We start from the raw sequence: 20,068 nt of genomic DNA, 5'->3' as shown, positions 1-20,068 counted from the left end.
CCTGCCATAGCACACGGCCAGAGAGCAGCTGCTGGCCAGATCATCTCATGTTTCTCTTGCTGTGATAAGAGACCCCGGCAAAAGCAACTTAAAGGGAGAAGGGGTTCTTGCAGTTCTGGGACATGCAGTGGCAGAGAGGGTGTGGTGACAGAGCTGTCAGGTGACAGAGCAGGATGCTGGCTGTCAGCTTACATGTCTACTTGGGAAACACAGGCTGAATGGGAGGTGGGGTCAGGCTACTAAGCCTACACCTGCCCCCAGTGGCCCACTTCCTCCACCAGGACTCCATCTCCTAAAGCTCTGACAATCTTCCCAAATACTACCATTAGGTTTGAGCACACATCCACACGTGAGCCCATGGGGGGCATTTTATGTGTGCACCACAGTAAGACCTAAGCCTACCCTGCCTTCCATGTTCTTCCAGGGCCACCAATGTCAGCTCTCAGTCAGGATCCTGATTTAGGGGCTATTGGTGGACTCCTGTGGACTCCTCTGTGGTGGTGGTTTAACCAAGAAGCCACAGAGCCTCAAGGGAGATGCTACAAAGGAAATCAAGAGAGAGGAAATGATTTTATTTTATTTGGGGGTGGGAGGGTGGAGGTAGAGGCATTTTTCTCTTTGTTTAACATTCCCAGCTTGGTCTGCTATATTAAAGCAATTTAATGTGATAATGTTAAAAAAATGACCCTTCACCCAGAAGTGAGGGTGTTCGATAAGAAGGAGATCAACCATGACGCCGCAGATCAATCTTCCGAAGACGGAAATTTCCCTTTGTCTATTTCTACATTGGAAATTGATTAACTTTTCATAGGACCAACGAGTTCTTCCCTCTGGCGCCTCTGACTCAGTGTCAAGGCAAGGCCCACATTAGCTGGGTTCTGCTTGGCGGATTTATGAGATAGACTTTAAATATATTAAATTTTAAAGAGGAAATCATAGTCCAATTACCATGCTTGTTAATGGCTTCAGGTGCCTCTGGCCATGTCTCTGCCAGCTTAGAGCAATGAAACCGAGAAGATCTGTTGGGAGCCAATTGGGTTTGAGTACCAGGTACTCTCAGGACCAGGCTGATGTCACTTGTCCTGTGCTTCCTGCTCAGCCTATGGTACAAGGAATAACAGATTGGGGGGGGGGGGTCCTGCAGGCAGTCATAATTAGCAAGTCCTCTGGGCTTTCTCAAGAGCCATTCTTGTCAAATGAGGGCTCTTAGCTATGCTCTCTGGGGTCCTACCTAGAGCTGAGGAATGAATACTACTGATAAAGTAGGGGTATGCTGGCCCGATGACACCACTGCCATCTGTGGGCAGGCCTCGGGATGCTTGGGTTTGTGTGGTGAGTGGAACATAGTTACTGGTTACTCGACTCCCTAGAGCCACAGATTCCTCACCTAAAAACACCTGTGAAGAGGGACAGACAATAGCATTGTTGACCTTACAAGAGAGCATGCTGAAGGATGAAGGGGGGGGCCGATGATGGTGGTGATGATGATGATGATGATGATGATGACGACGACGACCATGACAAGAACATGTCCACCGAGAACATCCTATGTGTCAAGTATAATGTTAAACGTGTCACATGTCTTACATGTTTTAGCACCATTAATTCCCATGATGTCCCTGCAGTGATGAGGTTCACAGCTGAGAAATGGAGGCCTAAGAGTGAGGGGCCTCCAGAGACTCGCAAGCTCATGACTGCTGGCAGCAGGTTGGCTGACTTTGAAGCCTGTGTTCTTGGCTGCTGTCCTACAGAAAAGGCAGTATTTATCCACCCTGAGCATTCTTAGCCTCGTGCCTTTGCTGGGTGGACACAGAGCTTCCCCACAAGCAAAATGGTTGGGGGTGGTGGTGGGTGGGTCATTGGCATCTGGATAGCAGAGAGGAGAACTGTCACTGGGCAGAGGCCTTGGGGACCCACCAAACCGGAGTGCCAAAGACACTCACTGCTGCAAGTACTACTCCCCTTTGACATTTCTTTTGTAGAAAATGACAGGCTCGAAGCTCCAAAGACTAGTTTTCTAAGGAAAACACCAGTGGGCAGCCCCTTTGAGGAGGTTTTACCTGTAAGCTGAGGAAGCATCAAAACTGGTTTGTAAACATGGGCTGGGGTGGCAGGCGGCAGGGAGACTGAATTCTGTGTGTAAGACATTCTCAGAGGTGCTGACAAGCTGTGAGTCTTAGGAAGGGGAGGAGAAGGGTGCCCTTGGCAACTGGTGACAGAGACAGTTACAAACAATTGTTCCCACCATGGAGCCCAGGTGCTTCTTCACCACGCATGGCTACAGGATCTCGCCACAGCTCCAACTGAATGCCATACCCACCTGAGCCAGCTCCAAGCTGCCGAGGCGGCCATTGCCATCGGTATCCAAGGCCTTAAACAGTGACTCCACCAAGAGGCGCTTCTGGGAGGCGAGACTTTGCCTGTGGGTTTCTTGTTGGAGCGGCTGTCTGCGGCTCTGGAGTGCCAGAAGGACATTTTTGAGGCGAGCATAGCCAGCCACGGTGCACATGTCACCTGGAAAGAGAAGACAGTTGTTATGTCAGGTGCACCCTGGGGGCTTGAAAGAATGTTCCACCCATCAGTCCATTCATCTATCTCAGTCATAAACAATTGCTGGGACATTTCCAGTGTGCAGTAAACAGTGCTATTGTCATAGAGGGGGTTCACTTGTCCCTCTGCCCCCTCACCCCACCTACTGATATTTAAGTCAGATATCTCACACCAATAATATGTGAACCAGGCAGAGTCGGGAAAATTCTTCCAGTGGAATCTGCAGCTGTTGTCCCATGGTGCGAGGAAAGCCAGCCCCGATTGTATTCTGTCACAGTCTGCTTTTTTTGTCTTAATCCTAACTTAAAGGCTGCTTTTGAATCCTTGGCCTCATAGATTAGAGAGTTTTAGTTAACAGGGCTAATAATCCCTGCTTAAGGTAATTAGGTACACTCCCAGAGCTGGGTTACTTGAAAACAAACATGTGTACACAAGTCCATGACCAAGAAACAAAAGGAAGCTTTAGGAGATTAAACCGAGCACACAGCCCATTAGTCTTAGGCCTTTTATCACGGCTGTGCTCGCTGAACGCATCGACATCGCTCGGTTCTTTGGCAAATGAGGCCTGTGATGCACTGTGACATGACATGGTTTATCTTGCTGGTGACGGGGCCACCATACAGGGCGCAGCCAGTAAACAGGGGGCCATAGGGATGTCACAGAGCAGTGCTCCTCCAGCTCCACCTCCCCATCCAGCCTGAGGACATCAGACACTTCCCGAGCCTGGCCTTGTTGAGACTGGGGAATGCCGGTGTGGGCTCCCCCACCCTCCATTCTTCAGGGAAGATCAAGGGGTGCTAGGTCTGGACTGTCTGGGATCAGGGCCTCTTCCCTTGAATTCTAACTCCAGTGGAAGGTGCCAGGTTAACCGCTCTCAGGACCAGCCGGATAGTCAACAGGCTGGGGACCTCTGGCTTTGTGAATCGCAGCTCTGTGGCTTCCAGGTTGTGTAACCTGGGAAAGGCTACACAGGCCTCAGTGATTTCATCTAAGAAACGGGAGAACAGTGCATCATCCCACAGTGGGATATTATGAGGGTTAATTAACATATTGGCACGAATCTTTACTCTGAGCCAAGGCTCAGTGATTGATAGCTACTCTCCCACGTTCAGTTGTTGGAACCTCGATGGGGAGAGCGCAGGTCCACGTGAAGAGCCGTTTTTCTCTCCTGCCCTCCCTCTCTCACTGGAGAAGTCCAGATGGCCCAAATACCCTTCCTCACACTTGTTTGTGTTTCTAGATTTTCTTCCAATTTGGGGTCAATTGATTCTTGTCAGAAACAAATGCCCATTACTATTTCCTTTGTGTGTTTATTTAGACGAAAAAAATCAATTGCTATGTTCAATATAATCAAATCTATTTGCTTCTTGGGAGTCGCCATGCTCTGGCAGCGGGGCTCCCTCCCATCCTCCCGACCTGCTCACATTCCTCTGCTGCCTGGCAGGTGATACATTTCAGAGAATTCCTAGGGCCTGTAAGCTGATGTACCCCAGTTTTAGATCTTCATGGCCATGGGTTACTGAGCATGGTCTCCATGCCCTGGTCTCATGACAAAGCCAATGGAAGAATGTGTCTGGTGACTGAATTACTTTTTTTCTCTCAGAAAACTATGTTTTGGGGAAAGAGGATGGTCTTACGTGAGTCAGCCCATCACCTCTACCAAAGAGGGTAAAATCTGGTGCTGGCAAATGGAGCAGAAATGAGGGGGACAGAGGAACAGTAGGAGGGTATCTGCTGGGGTGGAGGCCGTGCATAAACTGGTCATTTTATGGGCACAGACACCTGCCCACATACTGGAAAGCTGGTGCCTACAGTGACTAGAAGGCAACCCTCAGACATGCTGGTCAGTGATGAGCATTCTGAGAGCCCATGATACCAGGGCCACCTAAAGGTCAGATCAGGCAGATCAGATGGGGAGTGGGGTCTTAGGCTTACTGGTCCCCCAACATTCCCACAGGTTCCTGGTGCTGCCTGCTGCCCTGTGCCAAGGGTCTACAGCTAGACAACCCTGCGTGGCTGCTGGGGAGACCATGAGGTGGTCCTGTTGAGATGGACCTGGGGGCTGTGGTAGCTTCTCAGGCTCTGCTCTCCTACCAAACCCTGAAGTTCTTTAGGCTGTGGATGTGACTTAATTGGTCGAGTGCTTGGCCAGCCTGCAAGAAGCCCTGGGTTCAACTGCCCCTGAAAATCCTGGGTGGAGGCAGGAGGATTAGAAGCTCAAGGTCATTTCCAGCTACACGGCAAGTTCGAGTCCAGCCTAGGTTATATGAGACCATATCTCAAAAGATAAAAACAAAAACCAAACACCAAACTCATACTGTTGTTCTGAGAACTCAGAGGCTTCTCTCCTGTGTCCAGAAGTCAAGCTGGAGGCCCAGTTGAGTGACCCGAGTCTCCAGGGTCAGGGTCCTGTGCTGCCCAGGCCATGTTGGTCCCATCTGTGTAGCAATATTTATTGACATTCTATGTGGGCGGGCTAGGGTTTTAAGAGTCTCAAGGAGTAGGAGATCAGTTAAGGGGATGGGGGAGCCGAGCAAAGGCTCAGACATGCTGTGTGCGAGCTATGTTGTGGAAGGAGGCAGAGGGAAAGGCATGGTGCAGGGAGCACACTGAGCTTCTGGAGACTCTTGGAGCTAGAAAGAGTCACTCGTAGGCCTGTGGACAATGTCAAGGCAGGAGAGGGCAGTTGGTCCATCTCAGAAAGGCAGAGAGGCCACAGGCTGGTGTGGAAGCCAGAGCAGGGATCCAGACACAGCAACCTGATGTTCCCAACTCTTGTCTGTCCTTTTCTTTCCTGAGGATTTGTCCCACCTGCCCGCTAGTCCTCTGCAGTGCTAGGGACAGAACCCAGGGCCTTGTGAGCACTAGGCAAATGTGCGACTACTGAGTTACACCCCTGTTTCTGGCAGATTCTTACATCTCCCTTTGTCCACACACAGCACAGTCATATTTCAAACGAGTGGCATGGAGAACTCCGCCTAGACTCAAACCATTACACTATCTGCCTAGAGTCAATTGAACTCTTCTAGTCCTGCCCCCAAGCCCACACATTGGGAAGATCTGAGGACATAGCAGAGAAAGCCACCCAGGTGCAGGGGTTTAGGTACCCATGGAGGCCATCACTTTAGTGGCTGTGGTCTACCCTCTCTTCCTAGGGACACACTTGATGCTTCTACAAACATGCCTTCCTGGATGGCTGTTTCTCATGTGTGTGTACTTCACACTGTCCCCTTTGGTGGGGACAGTCAGAAGTGGCTCAACCACACCAGGGTACTGCACACTCTTGCATCTGCCAGACCTGTCTACCTAGGCTCCAAACCCTGTTTGTAAACTATTTAGTTTATCATGTGCCAACCTGAGTCCCATCACCTTGACCCACAGAAAGGTGGAAAGAGAGAAACGAGTCCACAAAGTTGTCCCCCTGACTTCCAGATGATAAAAGGATGATGTACCAATTGAGCAGATAAGCAGGTAAGCACGTGGATAAATAAATAAAATCAAAGCAGGGGAGGGAACCACAGTGCCCAGGAGTCAGGAGCAGGAGGACCCATCACAAATATGAGGGCAGCCTCTGTTAGATAGCTTCTTGCCAGCAAGGGATATAGAGTGAGAGACCATACTCAAAGAGTAAAAAATAAAACAGAACAAGATAAATAAAAGCAATCATCTATATCCATCTACTCTCTGCATCTGATGCCAACATAGTTGACCAGAGGCTATGATAGCCTCTGCCTAGGGTTCCTGGAAGGGAGGGCATGTGACATTTTTTGGGCCAGGGCAGTGTCTAGTGTTAGCCTGGCTTCAGCCCACTGGCTCCTTGAAGGGGAAGGTTCCTGGAAGGTTAGAGGCTTGGGTATTTACTACACACCCCTCTCTAGTTCATTGCCCAGGCTTCCTGGGCTAGCCTGGGGCAATGGAAATTCATAATGTAAATGCTACAGGCTGCTGAACTTGGCCTATACGATGCTTCATCTTCATTGTCAAACTGACAGGATTTAGAATCACTTAGGAGAGATACTTCTGGGGATATATGTGAGGGAGTTTCCAAAGAGTTAAACTCTGAATGGTCCCATGGGCTGGGGTCTAAATAAAAAGAAAAAATAAGAAAAGGAGAAAACCAGCTTAGCACCAGCATCCACCTGTCTCTGCAGTGTGGAAACAATGTAACAATGCTCCGGTCCCTATGCCTTCTCCACCATGACTGGTGCACCTTCAGACTGTGAGCCTAAATCACGTTGTTCTTCCTTAAGTCAATTTTGTCTCAGCCATGAGAAAAGTAGCAAATGTAGCCAACACCCACAGCTCTTATGAGCACTGCCTAGGGAGCCTGAGGACCACCTAAGCTTGACAGGGTGGGAGGCCCTACCCAGGCCTTTAATATCTTAGAGCGTCATGATATAACAACATGACAGGACTTTGCTAGTGCATATGATCATCCAGGCCTGAGGTGTCCTTTTAATGACACTGGCAGGTTGCCCCCAGTGAGAAGGAATGTAGCTCATTCATTTTTATATCCTTCTCTGAGATAACTGACAACTAGCCCTATACATATAGACCCATGGAATGAGGAAGCCATCTTGGATATTTCCCCCCTCCCTTCTTTGACTCAGGGCCATTTCTACTCTGGGACCTCTCCGTGCCTGATTGGCTGTCGGAAGGTACCCAAGCCACTTCCTGTTGGTTTTAGGGTCCCCCACACAGCAGAGGTTGTCCACTTAGTTCCGAGATCCTCCTGCATCTAGACCAGGCTTTCTTTGGTAGATAAAATATTGATCAGCGTACTGAGGAGCCCAGAGTGTGTCCCTATTTTCCTGTCAGAACTTGGTAATGAACTGCATTTATCAAGCCCGTTCTCCATGAGAAAGGTCAGTTGCAGATCTGGCTAAGTTGTCATGACACCTCATTAATCTGGCTCCCTCAATAATTGTCCCTCTTTGAAGATTCTAAAGTGTTCCCATTCTGGCTTCGCTCCCTCTGCGCCGAGGGACATGATCATAGCTGGAGCATAGACTGAGCTGCATTTAATATTTTGAGCAGAGGGAAGAGGAAGCAAGAGTCGCCTCCAGAATTAAGTGTCCATCAGAGGTATACTTGCTACTGCGAGACAAAGGGAAGCAGGGGAGGAACTGTGACTATTCCATCAGCCACATGACCTCTGCCAGACTGTGCCTCAAAGGAACTGTCTTCATTCTCTGGCAGGTGAAGTTCCATTCCTGGGGGTGGGAGGGGTGTGTGAACTCCAGAGGGTCCTGGGGAGGACAACATGGTACAAAGTGGTGAGACAGACAGACAGCAAGAAACCCATGTTTTAAGAGTGCATGCATGGACAGGTTAGGAAAGAGAGAGAGAGAAAGAGAGAGGGAGAGAGAGAGAGAGAGAGAGAGAGAGAGAGAGAGAGAAAGAGAGAGAGAGACAGAGAGAAAGACAGAGAGAGAGCGCACGAGCATGTGTGTATATGATGTGTGTGTGTGCCTGCATGTGTGTGTGTGATATGTGCATGCTTGTGAGTGTGTGATGTGTGTGCATGCATGTATGCGTGCATGGGTGTGAGTGTATGATGTGTGTGTGTGAATGCGTGATGTATATGTGCATGCATATGTGTGTAATGGATACCTGTGAGTGTATGATGTGTGTGTGCATTCTTGTGAATGTGCGTGTGTGATGCTGCCTCCTCCTTACTCATTGGAGCTGCTTTCCCTCAGGCCTTTAGTGAGCCCCCTCCCACCTCCTTCTGTACCATACTTGGCCCTGTCTAACTAAGCCCCTTCCTCACTGCCCCACTTCTCCATCACAGCCCTCTCCCAGTCTTCCATTCAGTACTTACATACCCTCTGCTAACCAGCAGGCCCCATTAGTTCCCTGCTGGCCTGGTTTGCAGGTGCAAGCCCAGCACCTGGCCTACCCCTGCACCTGGGAGGCAGGTGTTAAACATCTGTTAACTTTATCACCATAGTCTCCTCTGTGGGAGGCAGAGGGGCTTGGATGGTGTCACAATGGTAGGGGAGGGGTGGAAATCTGAAGATGATGGTCCCAGTCCTCCCTGACATCAGTTTCCTGAGTGCAGTGTGGATGCAGGAGGATAACTCTTTTGAGTGTGGGGCTTGTGGCTTTGTTCACAGACAATCAAACTTTCCTAGGCTTGCCAGAGCCTATATGCTTTACTGCACCCCGGGGATATCCCAAAGCCATCACTGCTGGCCCTACAGAGTGAACTCAAAGATGGCTATCCTTAGGGGGAGGTTGAGGGTAGCCAGCCACAGGAAGCTTGGACACTAGCTTATATGGAAGTGTCTCTTCTGTTGGGTACAAGGTGGCTCTCTGAAAAGTGCCTGGGAGAGGATATGAAAATGTCTTCCCTCTTCTATCCTGGGCCACCCTTTCAGGAAGGTTTGAGGGGACACTCAGCTATGACTAGCCTTAGGGAGGACCTTTCCCTTGCCTGAGCTCTGCACAGCTAATGTGCATAATAGTAGCCCAGAGACACCGTGGGCCTGGGAAGAACTTTATCCACAGGCAGATCGTGAGGTTCATGGGCTTTGGGGGACCCCAAGGTAGTAACTATGAAGACCTGTTGTGTTCCAACTGGAGATAATTCCCTCTGTCTGTCTTGTCCCTCACTGGTCAGCCCTGGACTCAGATGATCTTAACCACCATCCTGGAGAGAGGACACAGGACTTAGACCGCCCAGCATCACCCCACAGTGGCTTTCCTTTCACGAACGGGGTGGAGAGCATTAAGGGGGTGGTGTAAGCTGAACCTGAGACACCCTTCGCAGACCCCAGGTTTGAATGATTGTTTCCCAGGTGTTGGCTCTGTGTGGGAGGCTGTGGAGCCCTTAAGAGATGGGGCCTCAGTGGAGGATGTGGCTCATGGGGGCGGGGATCTCGCTCGGGGTGAGCTGACTGGGGGACACTAGGTGGTTATATAGCTCGCATTCCTGCTGAGATGGGCTGTGCCCTCAAACTGTGGACAAAGTAAACTCTTTCTCCCTTAAGTCACTTCTTGTCTGGTATTTTGTCTCCGTAGTGAGGAACATAAATAACACCGAGGGAGAGGGCGAAGGGCTGTGGTAGAGACTGGTGGTCTGTGCTAAAGGGGCCCTGATGCTTACAGACCATTTTCCTGAGCGGTAGATAGACCATTGCTTCAGTAACCACACAGGGGCCACACCTACTGGAATATAGCTGTCCTGAATCTGGCAGGGTGGCATGTAACGTGAGCTCGGGGTCCCAGTACAGCACCTGGCAGCACCCCCAGAGAGGGCTTGAGAGACAGGCTGGTACCCCATCCTTATGTCTGCCCTTCAGCTGCTCATAGGCAGTCTCCTCTCCCTCTAAAATTACCACCCCGGCTCCTGCATCCCGACTGCCACATTTTGCCTTAACAGTTCTGTGATCTTTACCACTAAAGCAGAAATTTTGTGTAAGCGTCTGGCACCAACATTCCCACCCAAGTGGCTGTGTTATCCCAGCCTCGGTTGCCATGTGTCATTCTGAGGTCTATTTTGAAACCGTTAAGCTGTGCAAAGAGCAGGAAGCGTTTTGCTCCCAGATCTAATTCGCGAGGCACCACGAGTTTGCTGGAATTTAGCTTAAGAGGAACAGATGTTTAACTTGATGTAAATTTGTGAACATTAACAATCGTTCAGCTGCCATTTCTGAGCAAATTCAATTAACAATAAATGCCACAACCAATGGGCTTATCTTTTGGATACATTTCCACTAACATAGTGTAGTTCTTTGTGTGGAGGTGACAGAGCCTCAAAGTCCTAAGAATTCCAGAGAATCGTGAAACACACAAGACGTGGCCTCTTTACAGTCCCCAAACCTACACAGGTGAATGTTTGCAAAGTCATGCGACCTGGTGACCCAAAGCTGGGTTTTGGAGCTGCTAAGTGGACCAATTACTTGACATCAACTCAAGCATACTATGGAGGTGTCTAAGCTTGTCTGTGGCCTCACCTGAAGCCACTTAAGTCTCCAGTTTCCTTTTATAATCTGTGTCTCAGTAGCTCTACCTGTGGCAAGTGATTCAGGCCGACTGGCTCCCAAGAGAGCCTGGAAGGGACATCTGAAGGGCTTAAGAGAGAAAGGGAATCCAGGCTATATACATGCAGAATGTATCTGCCTCTACCTAAGGAGGAGAGGAGAGGAGAGGAGAGGAGAGGGAGACAGAAACAGAGAGACAGAGACAGAGAGAGAGACAGAGAGAGACAGAGACACACACAGAGAGAGAGAGAAATCGAGAGAGCCGCAAAAAGAGACAGAGAAAGGAACAGACAGACACACATGGGGGTGAGGGAGAGACAGATACAGACACACATGGGGGTGAGGGAGAGACAGATACAGACACACATCAGAGACATAGAGAGAGGCACAGAAACAGAGACAGAGAGATACACAGAAAGAGACAGAGAGAGGAACAGACAGACACACACAAGGGGAGGGAGGGAGAGAGACAGAGAGACAGAGAGACACAGAGACACAGAGATACAGAGAGAGATAAAGAGAGGGACAGACACATACGCACAAGGTGAAGGGAGAGACAGACAGGCAGAGACACAGATACAGACACACACACACACACACACACACACACAGACAGACACACACATGGAGAGACACAGAGAGAGGATGAGAACTAAATACATCTCTTAACATCGAGCCCCCACTCCTCCACACATCAGGCATGTGCTAGACACTACGCCTAGGTGTAGGGACAGAAGAACATGGCACAGGATGGTTCATCTTGTATTGTGGGTTTTCCAGCTGTCACAGACATGGCTAGATTTGTACTTGAAAGGCTTGGTTCTTTCAAAGGTCACCTGCTGGCATTTGGCAGGGCCATATCTTGGGCCAGGTGTTTGGCAGGCAGGCATTCTGACAGCCGGTGGTGGCTAAGGAGAACTGAACGGTAACATCTTCTTAGATGTCTCAGGGAGCTCCAGCATGCAGCTGTTCACCTTCCCAGAATGCAGTGGGAGTGGCATCAGGCTGGCAAGCAGTCCTTGGCTAGTTTCCACCCGGTCTTTCCCTGGGGTATCTGCATTTGTCACCTCCGTTGATGGTGAACTTTCTAAGTTGCAGGCACAAAGCCCATTAGGGGACCACAAAGAGAATCTGTATAACTAGGGCTCTGCAAGGCCTTCAGTGCATGAGCTTTCTGCACACATGTGAACGCGCCCACACACACACACACACACACACACACACACACACACACACACACACACACGAGCAGATCTCACACCCGAATCTTCAAATTCACTGGAGTGGGCCTGGTCAAACCCACACCAACACCTCACACGGACAGATCATCTTAAGTTTCACCCCAGAACCCAGTGACTTAAATGAACAAAACCTACCCAGACCTTTGTTAGGAAAGTGGTACGTTTGCTCATGAATGCGGGGTTCCGTTGATGTTGCCACACAATCTGCTACTTGACATTTACAACCCTCACTTTCATTCCTATTAAAGAAAGCAAAATTGGCTAGATTCCTGGGAGAGGGATCACTTACGCTTTTTATGGCTGACTGGAACATCCATCAGGTGGCCCCGGAGTAAAAGAATAATGTTTGGGAATTTAAATAAACGCTAAAGCCCTCTTGGCACTAAGAACTTTACTTTTTACTGTTGTGTTAGTTGAACTCCCGCCCCTGCAATCCACCCTAAGAAATCACACGTTCCTTTTGGGATGTGGGTACTACTTCTTCACACATTGGGGAGGGGCTCATCTCACCGGGTCTGTCCAGTAGCTCAGTTGCTGGCTGCTCCCTACCCCCACCCCTCATCTCTGCCCCTCAGCAGCAGCCGGAGAGCTGGGACCAGGGTACAGCTGGATGGGGAAGTTGGAGGGGATGAATATGGCGAGAGGCTTCCTTGTGAGACTGGACACGTAGCCAAGGGAAGAGTCCCACTGTTGGGTGGAAATATCTCAGCTCCACAGGTGTCAACCATAGCAAAAATGCACTTTCTTGGCACTTTAAGCTGCCCTTGTCTTTGAGGAATGACTGGATTGACTGATGGCCTGTGTCCGGAGTTATCCCTACCTCATGTCGTGTCTGAGACAAGGGCTACCGGGCTCCAGGGTGAGGTTCAGCTTCAGCAGTCAGGCAGAGCACTTTATTCTCATGTGAGCTAAAGAACGAGTCAGGAGTGTGTGCACTCGTCTTATCAAGAGTCCCCAGGAGACAGCGTACAGTTCCAGGGGGTGCCTTCTATTGTCACAGTAATGGGGGGAGGGGAGGCTTCATGGCATGTAATGGCCAGGTTCATGGTAGCTCCATCCTGCTTAATAAGCCCTTACTGGCTGGGAATCTCATTTGAGTTTTGGAATATCCTAGTCATGGAAGTGAATGATTGACCATGTGAGCAGATGAGTAGGCCAGAGTGCTAGACAGTGTCTCACTGGCTGGCACTGGCTGGCACTGCCTGGGGGATTATCTCAGGGCTTGCTTTGACACAGTAACTGTCAGTCTCCCCACTGAGTCAAAACGCCACTAGATTTCAAAGGCTGCTGGAAGACTCTCGTCTTCTTGGTCTGAGGGGCAGTTATTGGTGGCAGTGAGGAGCTACACTTGATACGCTAATGCTCTGAGTGCCTTGCCTGTACAAGTTCCACAGAGCTGGAGAAGCGGCCTCCTGACGGTCTCGAGAGGCTTGTCCTAACCCAGGCTCCCAGAACACAGCATCTCAGAGAGAAGCTGAACAGGTTTAGACTAGACAGGATTTGGGGGATTTCCTGGGGTTTCAAGCCTGCTCTATACCTTTTTGTGTTGGGAGATTGGTCGTAAATCCCAGGTCAAAACCAAACAAAGCTAGCTGGGAGCTCAGAGCCAGATCAGCGGTGTTGTAGACAGAGCATGGGTATGTGTTAATACTGGGGCTGCAGGATGGAGGGGAGAAGGCTTCTCTCCTTCAGTCCACCCACTGGGACTGTTCACACTGGAAACTTCCAGGATCCAGCAGCTTATGGAGGAGATGTAGAAAAACTTGACTCTGTGGATGTCAGACCCAAGTGGGACATTCAGGCTTTTCAACCTGCAGCCTCAGTAGCAGTCATGGGCCAGCTTCAAGTTTGACATCCAGAGAAGGGCTTGGTAATGGGCAGTGAGTGATGTATGAGGGAAAGGGGCAGGGCGGATGGGAAAGGACCCTGGCTGCTCTCCTCCGAGTACCCCCAAAGCCATGAGTTATTCCAGACACATCTCTGCCCGGGCTGTACGTGAAACACCACAAACGCAGTAGCGGGATAAGAGTCTGAGGATAGGCTGTCTCTCACTACATTCCCACACCAAGAAATCCCCTTGGCCCTCTCTGCCTTCCATATTCACAAGTTCTCCAAGGCCCAGCACAGCTGCCTAGCTGCTCTAGTCCAGCATGGAAATGGATTCACATGCTTTGAAAGGGTTCAGGGCCCAAGGAGACCTTGGGAGGGAGAGATCCATGTCCAGATTCCCAGAGGAGGAAGCAGGAACACCTCTGGAATTGTGCCAGGACCCAGAGAAGTGGGACCAGCAGCATGTAGTCCGAGGCTCTTCGTGCCTCAGAGCCTGAGCAAGGACCCTGCCTACTTGTACCCTGTGTATACGGTGTAGCCCACCTCTACCACGAATGTGCATACATTGCCTCAGGTCGGGTTTGTCTATACTCTTTGGAATTAGACTTTGAGAATGTAGATAGACAAAAGTTCCTCACAAAGTTTTTTGTTTTTCCCACCCCCCTCACAAAGTTTTGATACAGAAATACACTGTGCTATTCATTCTCATTCTCTCTCTCTCTCTCTCTCTCTCTCTCTCTCTCCCCCCGTGTGTGTGTGTGTGTGTGTGTGTGTGTGTGTGTGTGTGTGTGTGTGTGTGTGTGTATTCTTGCATGTCAGGGGTTCCTCAGAAATCCCATCTGCCCATGCTAATGGCCCCTAATGAAACCAGAAGCCCTCAGTGAAAAAGCCAGTCACTGCCATCCTTGAGTTTCATTTTCCTCATGAATAAGTGCTCCGAGGAGAATGATGACCTAGTAGAATTGTCAGAAGGAAGGTGTGGCACTTTCATTTCTCCCACAAGGCCTGCAGCCCCCGGATCAAGGGTAAGTACAGAAAGGACAGTGGGAGACGCCTCACACTCACGGGGTTTGATTTACACCAAGTGCTAGTGGTAGGCAGGCACCCCCCCTCTGTTCCTCATACACAGAGATGTGGATTTGGGTGTGCGTTCCAAACACAACACACTATGCCAGGAGCTCAGCCGCAGCCCGTCCCTCTCTTGGTTTACCTCTGAGCCAGCCCACCACAGGCTGCAGACCCAAGAGCAGAGGTGAAGGTTTTGGAACGATGTAGTCAGCTCCTTGTTTATTATTAAGAGACCCAGAGTAAGAAAGAGGCTCAGTCTGAGGATAAGACCCTGATAGAAGTCAGGCTATGACTGCTGGCATTTGGTATGGCGCACTATTGGGGGCATTTTCTGCTCCAGCGACACCTCTTTTCTCTTCTAATTCAGCCACTCAGCTCTTGCAAAGAGACCTCCAGAGATGAGAATAAAGCTGGGGTCGAGGCTGAGGCTAGAGGTGGGGAGCTGAGCTATGAGAGAGGAGGATGTTCCCCAGCCCAGGGAAGCTGTAAGAACCCTGTGCTTACGAACAAGGCTTCTTACTGGCAAATCTTATTATCGTGAACACACTGGAACATGCTGCCATTTCTGGTCAGAGTCTTGGCTTAGAGACTCAAGAGGCTGGACTTAGCCCAGACATCCAGAGCCCAGAAAACCGAAGTCCACGGTGATAGACTTGCCAATCTTTTAACTGAGAAGAGTTATTGGTAGCCAATTCCCAGAACAAGTGTCCCTTCTAGCGGCCACTTCCTGATTTGTACCTCCCCTTCCTTCAAAAGCCCGCTAAAGAGTAGCTGTGTTGGGGTAGAGCCTTTAATGTGTGCTGTAGTAGGGCCCTTCAGGGTGCTGGTAAGCCTCGGTCCCCTGACCTGGGTGCTGGTTGCACCTGACCTAGGTGCTGATTGCACAGATGTTTTCTATGGGGAAGCTCATGAGCTATATGCTTATGAAACTTTTCTATGTGTTGGACTTTAATAATTGTTTTAGTTAGCAGGTAGCCTGGCAGTTGGGGGGAATGCTCAGTAGTTAGAGCACTTGTTATGTAAGAATGAGTACCAGAACTCAGAGCTCCAGAAACCCATATAAATGCTGGCTGGACATGGATGGTGGGAGATAGGGGTCCCAGGAGCAAGCTGGGTAGGAAGATTAACCTTATCAGCAAGCTCTGGGTTTGATTGAAAGACCTTGCCTCAATGCATAAGGTGGCTGAGTGACTGAGGATGCTTCTTGATGTCCATCATGGGCCTGCACAAGTATGTGCACACAGGCACATGTGCCCACACAGTCGCAAAAAACATGCATAATACATGTGCATAAAAAGAAAGAAAACTAGCCCATTGTTTCTCAACAGCTGAAAGACATTAACTGCATACCTTAGCCAAACTCAGGCTTGGGGACAAGGGACGGGTGGAGACCAGGGTTTCTGGAGATGGTCAGAGATACAGAAGCACAATGGCTTTGGCTTATTGGCCTCTGACTCTTTGCCTTTGGTTAACAAGCTACCCAGGGCTGAGTATCTCTTCTGGTAGAAACTGCATAGCCCATCTTCTAGAATAGTCACCTGAAGAATTTTCCAGGCCTGAGACTCTGGGGAGAAGTCTGTCAGAGAAGGAGTCAGGGGATCCCATAGACATCCTCACATCCTGGCCTCACTCTTACCCTCGACTCTGGAGAAAGCATGAAGGACTAGGCTGGAGAGCTAGGATGGTATTTCCCTGCTCCTGGGCTACCAAGGATTGAATTGAAAGACATGGGCAAAACTGGGTCTCTGCCATTATGGCCCCGGCTTTTGGTTTACAGGACACAAATATGGATATTAAAGACTGCCTGTCCAGAAGGAACTAACATGAGTCCTTGGTATCTTCATCTCATGGGATAGTCATGCCTCATATAGCTCTTAAGTTGGGCATGGACAGTCACAGCCTGGCTTCCTCTTGGCCTTTCTTAGTCAGCTCCTCCACCCGAAAGAGCCACTGTGACTGAGTCCTGACTTGTCTTTTTTGGATGGATTATGTCTCCTTTCTTTCTAGAATGTCTTCTCTGGCTAGTTTCTGTTTTCTGATCCAGATCACATAGTCCACTAACTTGTACCATTAGTTTTCTTTCTACTGTAGAGGGTAACACCCAGAAGCAGATGGAGCCTCACAAACCACTGTGGGGGGAAGGGAGGCTCTATCAAGACCGGCTGTGGTTGTTACACCTACCGTGCCCACAAGAGATGTCTGGCAAGTGTGCAGACAGACTAATTAACCCTAGGCATTCCCCTTTCAGCTTGCTTACACAGAGGGAGTAGAGGGAAGTGCACTCCACCCCAGGAGATAATTTATAACCATGCTGAACATTTGGCTTGACAGGCATCGCTGACCTGGATGCTTACCCTGTGCTGAGAATTCATAAGCATGTGAATTACTGTCTGGGCTTCTAGATTTAACTTTAGATTTCAAGTTGAACACCGAAGTGTTCTGAACTGAACAACAGTCCCCTCATGTTAAGGCCCCATAAAACACACTTGTCTGTCCTCAGTCAGCCTCCCAGGGTCCTCCCCATTGCCCCCTAGCCTTCTCAGCAGTACCACTTTCTCTATGACCTGCAGGCAAGGGATGGCATCAGGGATTTTGCTACCTGCCAAGGCAGGACCAGGACACCGATTAAGGAAGTCATGTCTAGACTTGTAACGAAGGCCCCACACTCATTCCTCCCTCTTGAACATCTACTTGCTTTCCCCCTACCTGACCGGCCCTATGGCATGTTGTCCTAGGACTTCTGCAGTCCTGACCCTCTGCACCTGCCACCTACACTCTTCATCCGCTCCGGCATATTCTGACCCCATGTCCTGAGCTGTTCTCCCATGAGTCCCTCTGGCATTTGGTACCTAATGTTGGGTGGAGAGAAACTCCAGTGTTTTCAGCCATGCTGTATCTACTCCAGGGCACAGCTATTTCGGCACCTTCCCAGATTTCTCCAGATTCATGGGGCATGATGGGGTCATAGAGAGACCACATGCAGTATGTGTTCAAGACACATAGCCGCTGATAGGATGGGTGATTTGTACTATCCTTCATCATTCACCTGCTTCTGGGGTGAGGGTTGGGGGAGCCATGGAGATCTGTGGCTTCTGGGCAAAGGTCTGTTCTCAGGGAATTGGTGGAATAGAGGCTTCAGACCGCTTATTGCTTGATTTGAGTAAACAGCCCACTGGGTAAGGTCTGAAGACCATAGCTTGCCCTTGTACATGTACGAGCCAGCTCTTGACTCTAGGATGAACAGGTCATCCAAGAAGGGGAATTATGGCTGTATTCTAGAAGATCATGTGTCTGTGGACCAAATGATAAGGCCAAGGAAGTGGCCTTTCCAACAACCACCAGACTGACCAGACCCTCTGTGGCTAATCCATTCACAGACTTCATCTAGACAGGAGGGGAGACACAGAGGGACGCACACTTTTTGTGATTCACTGGGGTGTGTAAGCATGTAATGGGAGTCCAAGACACGCCAAGGAGTGGATCTGCGTCCACTTATCACGATTATGTCTGTGCCAATAAATGGCCATAATTATAGTTTTAAATGGCTTTATGAAACTAATGGATCCAAGGAAATGGTGGAAGACTAAAAGAAATGAGGCCATCATCTGGCTTGCAAACTTCAGATGAGAACATCAGCGGTAATTCCAATTTAGATGCCACCCATTTCTTTAATGAAATTCTTTGCTCAGCTCCCGCCTTTGAGTCCCCAGTTTGATGGAACACAGTAGACGCCATTGGCTTTTCAGTTTCGATTCTGCACCCGGGAGCCAAGGACTATCTCATTCCTCAAGACACTGAACCGAGGCTGGGGAAGCAGCTTTTCACACTTCTCTGGGGACTTAAGAGTCAGTTTTAGTCCCCTAGGTGGGCTGGGCAACCCCTGGGGTCTTGCCCCATTTGGCAAAATGCTGATCTTCTGAGTCTTGCTTGGCTCCTAGCTGGGTTAAGCCTCTTCCCTGTGTTTTCAGAGAACCCATTGTCTCTGTTCCTTGCTGCCCACATCTCTTCTGTCGTAGAACAAGAGCCCAGCACAGACAAGACAATTTTGTTTATGGCTGCTTTGACTGAGGCGGACATGACCTACCACTTCCGGCATGCTACAGGACAGTCACTTGCTCCCCCAAACATGAACACCCCATACTCATAGCCTTCTCCTAGCTTCCACGGGGCCTACCCCCTCCTGAGTGAAGACAGGGACAGAGAAATGGTGAGAGTCCTAACAGCTTGGCTCTTGCTGACATCAGCCTTGAACACCCAGGGTGTGAGCGCTGATGAGATTGGAGACTCAGAATCCTCCCTCTTGTCCTCTTTCCTGTGTGCTTATCGTTTGGGGCTTGAGGACAATATTCTTAGACTATAAAAGCAAAACCCTAGGGCAGGTAAACTGTAGGTCTTGGCAGCTGCCTGCAAGAGGCGTATGAAGAAGAGGAAGAAAGAAAGCACACGGTGTTTGAGTTAAGTCAGCATGTGTTAGAGGTCAGCCATGTGTTGGACAAATGGCTGTATAGCAAAAGGCAAGGGGTTTGAGGATCTTCAGAGGAAAACAGGGAGAGCCCAAGGAACTAGAAAAAGCACACTTAGACTCTGGCCAACATCCAAAAGAAAGGGACAGAAGAGAAGACAGAGGGAAAGCAATGCCTTTCTGGATCAGGGTTCAGAGGTGTGGGGAGAACATCATGGCAGCTCAGTAGAGACTGCACAACGCATGAAGACTCTGGGAAGCACATTACCTCATCTAAGGAATAATGATTCCTCCTATCTCTTTGGCATAACTTATATCTACCTTTTTGAGGGGTGGTGCCTAGGCCAGGTGACTGATGGGATTAACTTATGTTTTGGGTAGCTTGGAGCAGCCACCATCCAATAGTAGATGTAGACTGCATGTTCTAGACCAGAAGGAAAAGAGCTTTTCCTTAACGGCTCTCCAGTGCTATGTAACATCACCTCTCTAAAGAAGTGAACCCAAAAGGATACTACCCAGTTGCTCCTTTGAAAGCCCAGAGCCTCCTGAACTTCATGTACAGGTCAAGGCATAGCAGAGCAGAACTGGTCTGTTTGCTAGAAGCTCAGGCCTCCAGCTCCCACTTCTGAGCTATGATAACCCATGTGCCCATGTTGTGGGGGTCCAGGAGGGTGCTAGACAATAAAGAAGTAGCCTGCGTTTTAGTAAGTCAGATTCCCAGCTCTTCTGTGGTAGAGGGGAACGTTTGGGGGTGTGGAAGGTTCTGGAGGTTGAGTCTCTTTCCAGAGGAAGCACCCCCTTGGGCTTGATTCTGGGGAGTTCACTGGGCCAACAAATCTCTCTTCCTGGTGGCTCTGTGTATAGAGAACATCACAGAGTGACTATCAAGGGGACATAAGTCACCCTGCTGCAAAGCAGTCTCTTTAATA

At 49.6% G+C, this 20,068-nt stretch overlaps 1 protein-coding gene across 2 annotated transcripts in view; it reads right to left on the bottom strand.

Moving 5' to 3' along the window:
* The window catches only part of Fstl4 (follistatin-like 4), a 433,118-nt gene that overhangs the window by 120,272 nt on the left and 292,778 nt on the right, over positions 1-20,068 (bottom strand). For both annotated transcript variants that reach the window (NM_001414342.1, NM_001107000.3), the window contains 1 exon segment: positions 2,321-2,514. In NM_001414342.1, the coding sequence (NP_001401271.1) occupies positions 2,321-2,514 (194 nt within the window).

This window comes from Rattus norvegicus, chromosome 10 (assembly GCF_036323735.1).
Source record: "Rattus norvegicus strain BN/NHsdMcwi chromosome 10, GRCr8, whole genome shotgun sequence".
Lineage (NCBI taxonomy): Eukaryota > Metazoa > Chordata > Mammalia > Rodentia > Muridae > Rattus > Rattus norvegicus.
Note: the sequence above shows the minus strand (reverse complement) of the source record. Positions and strands in the feature narration are given on the sequence as shown.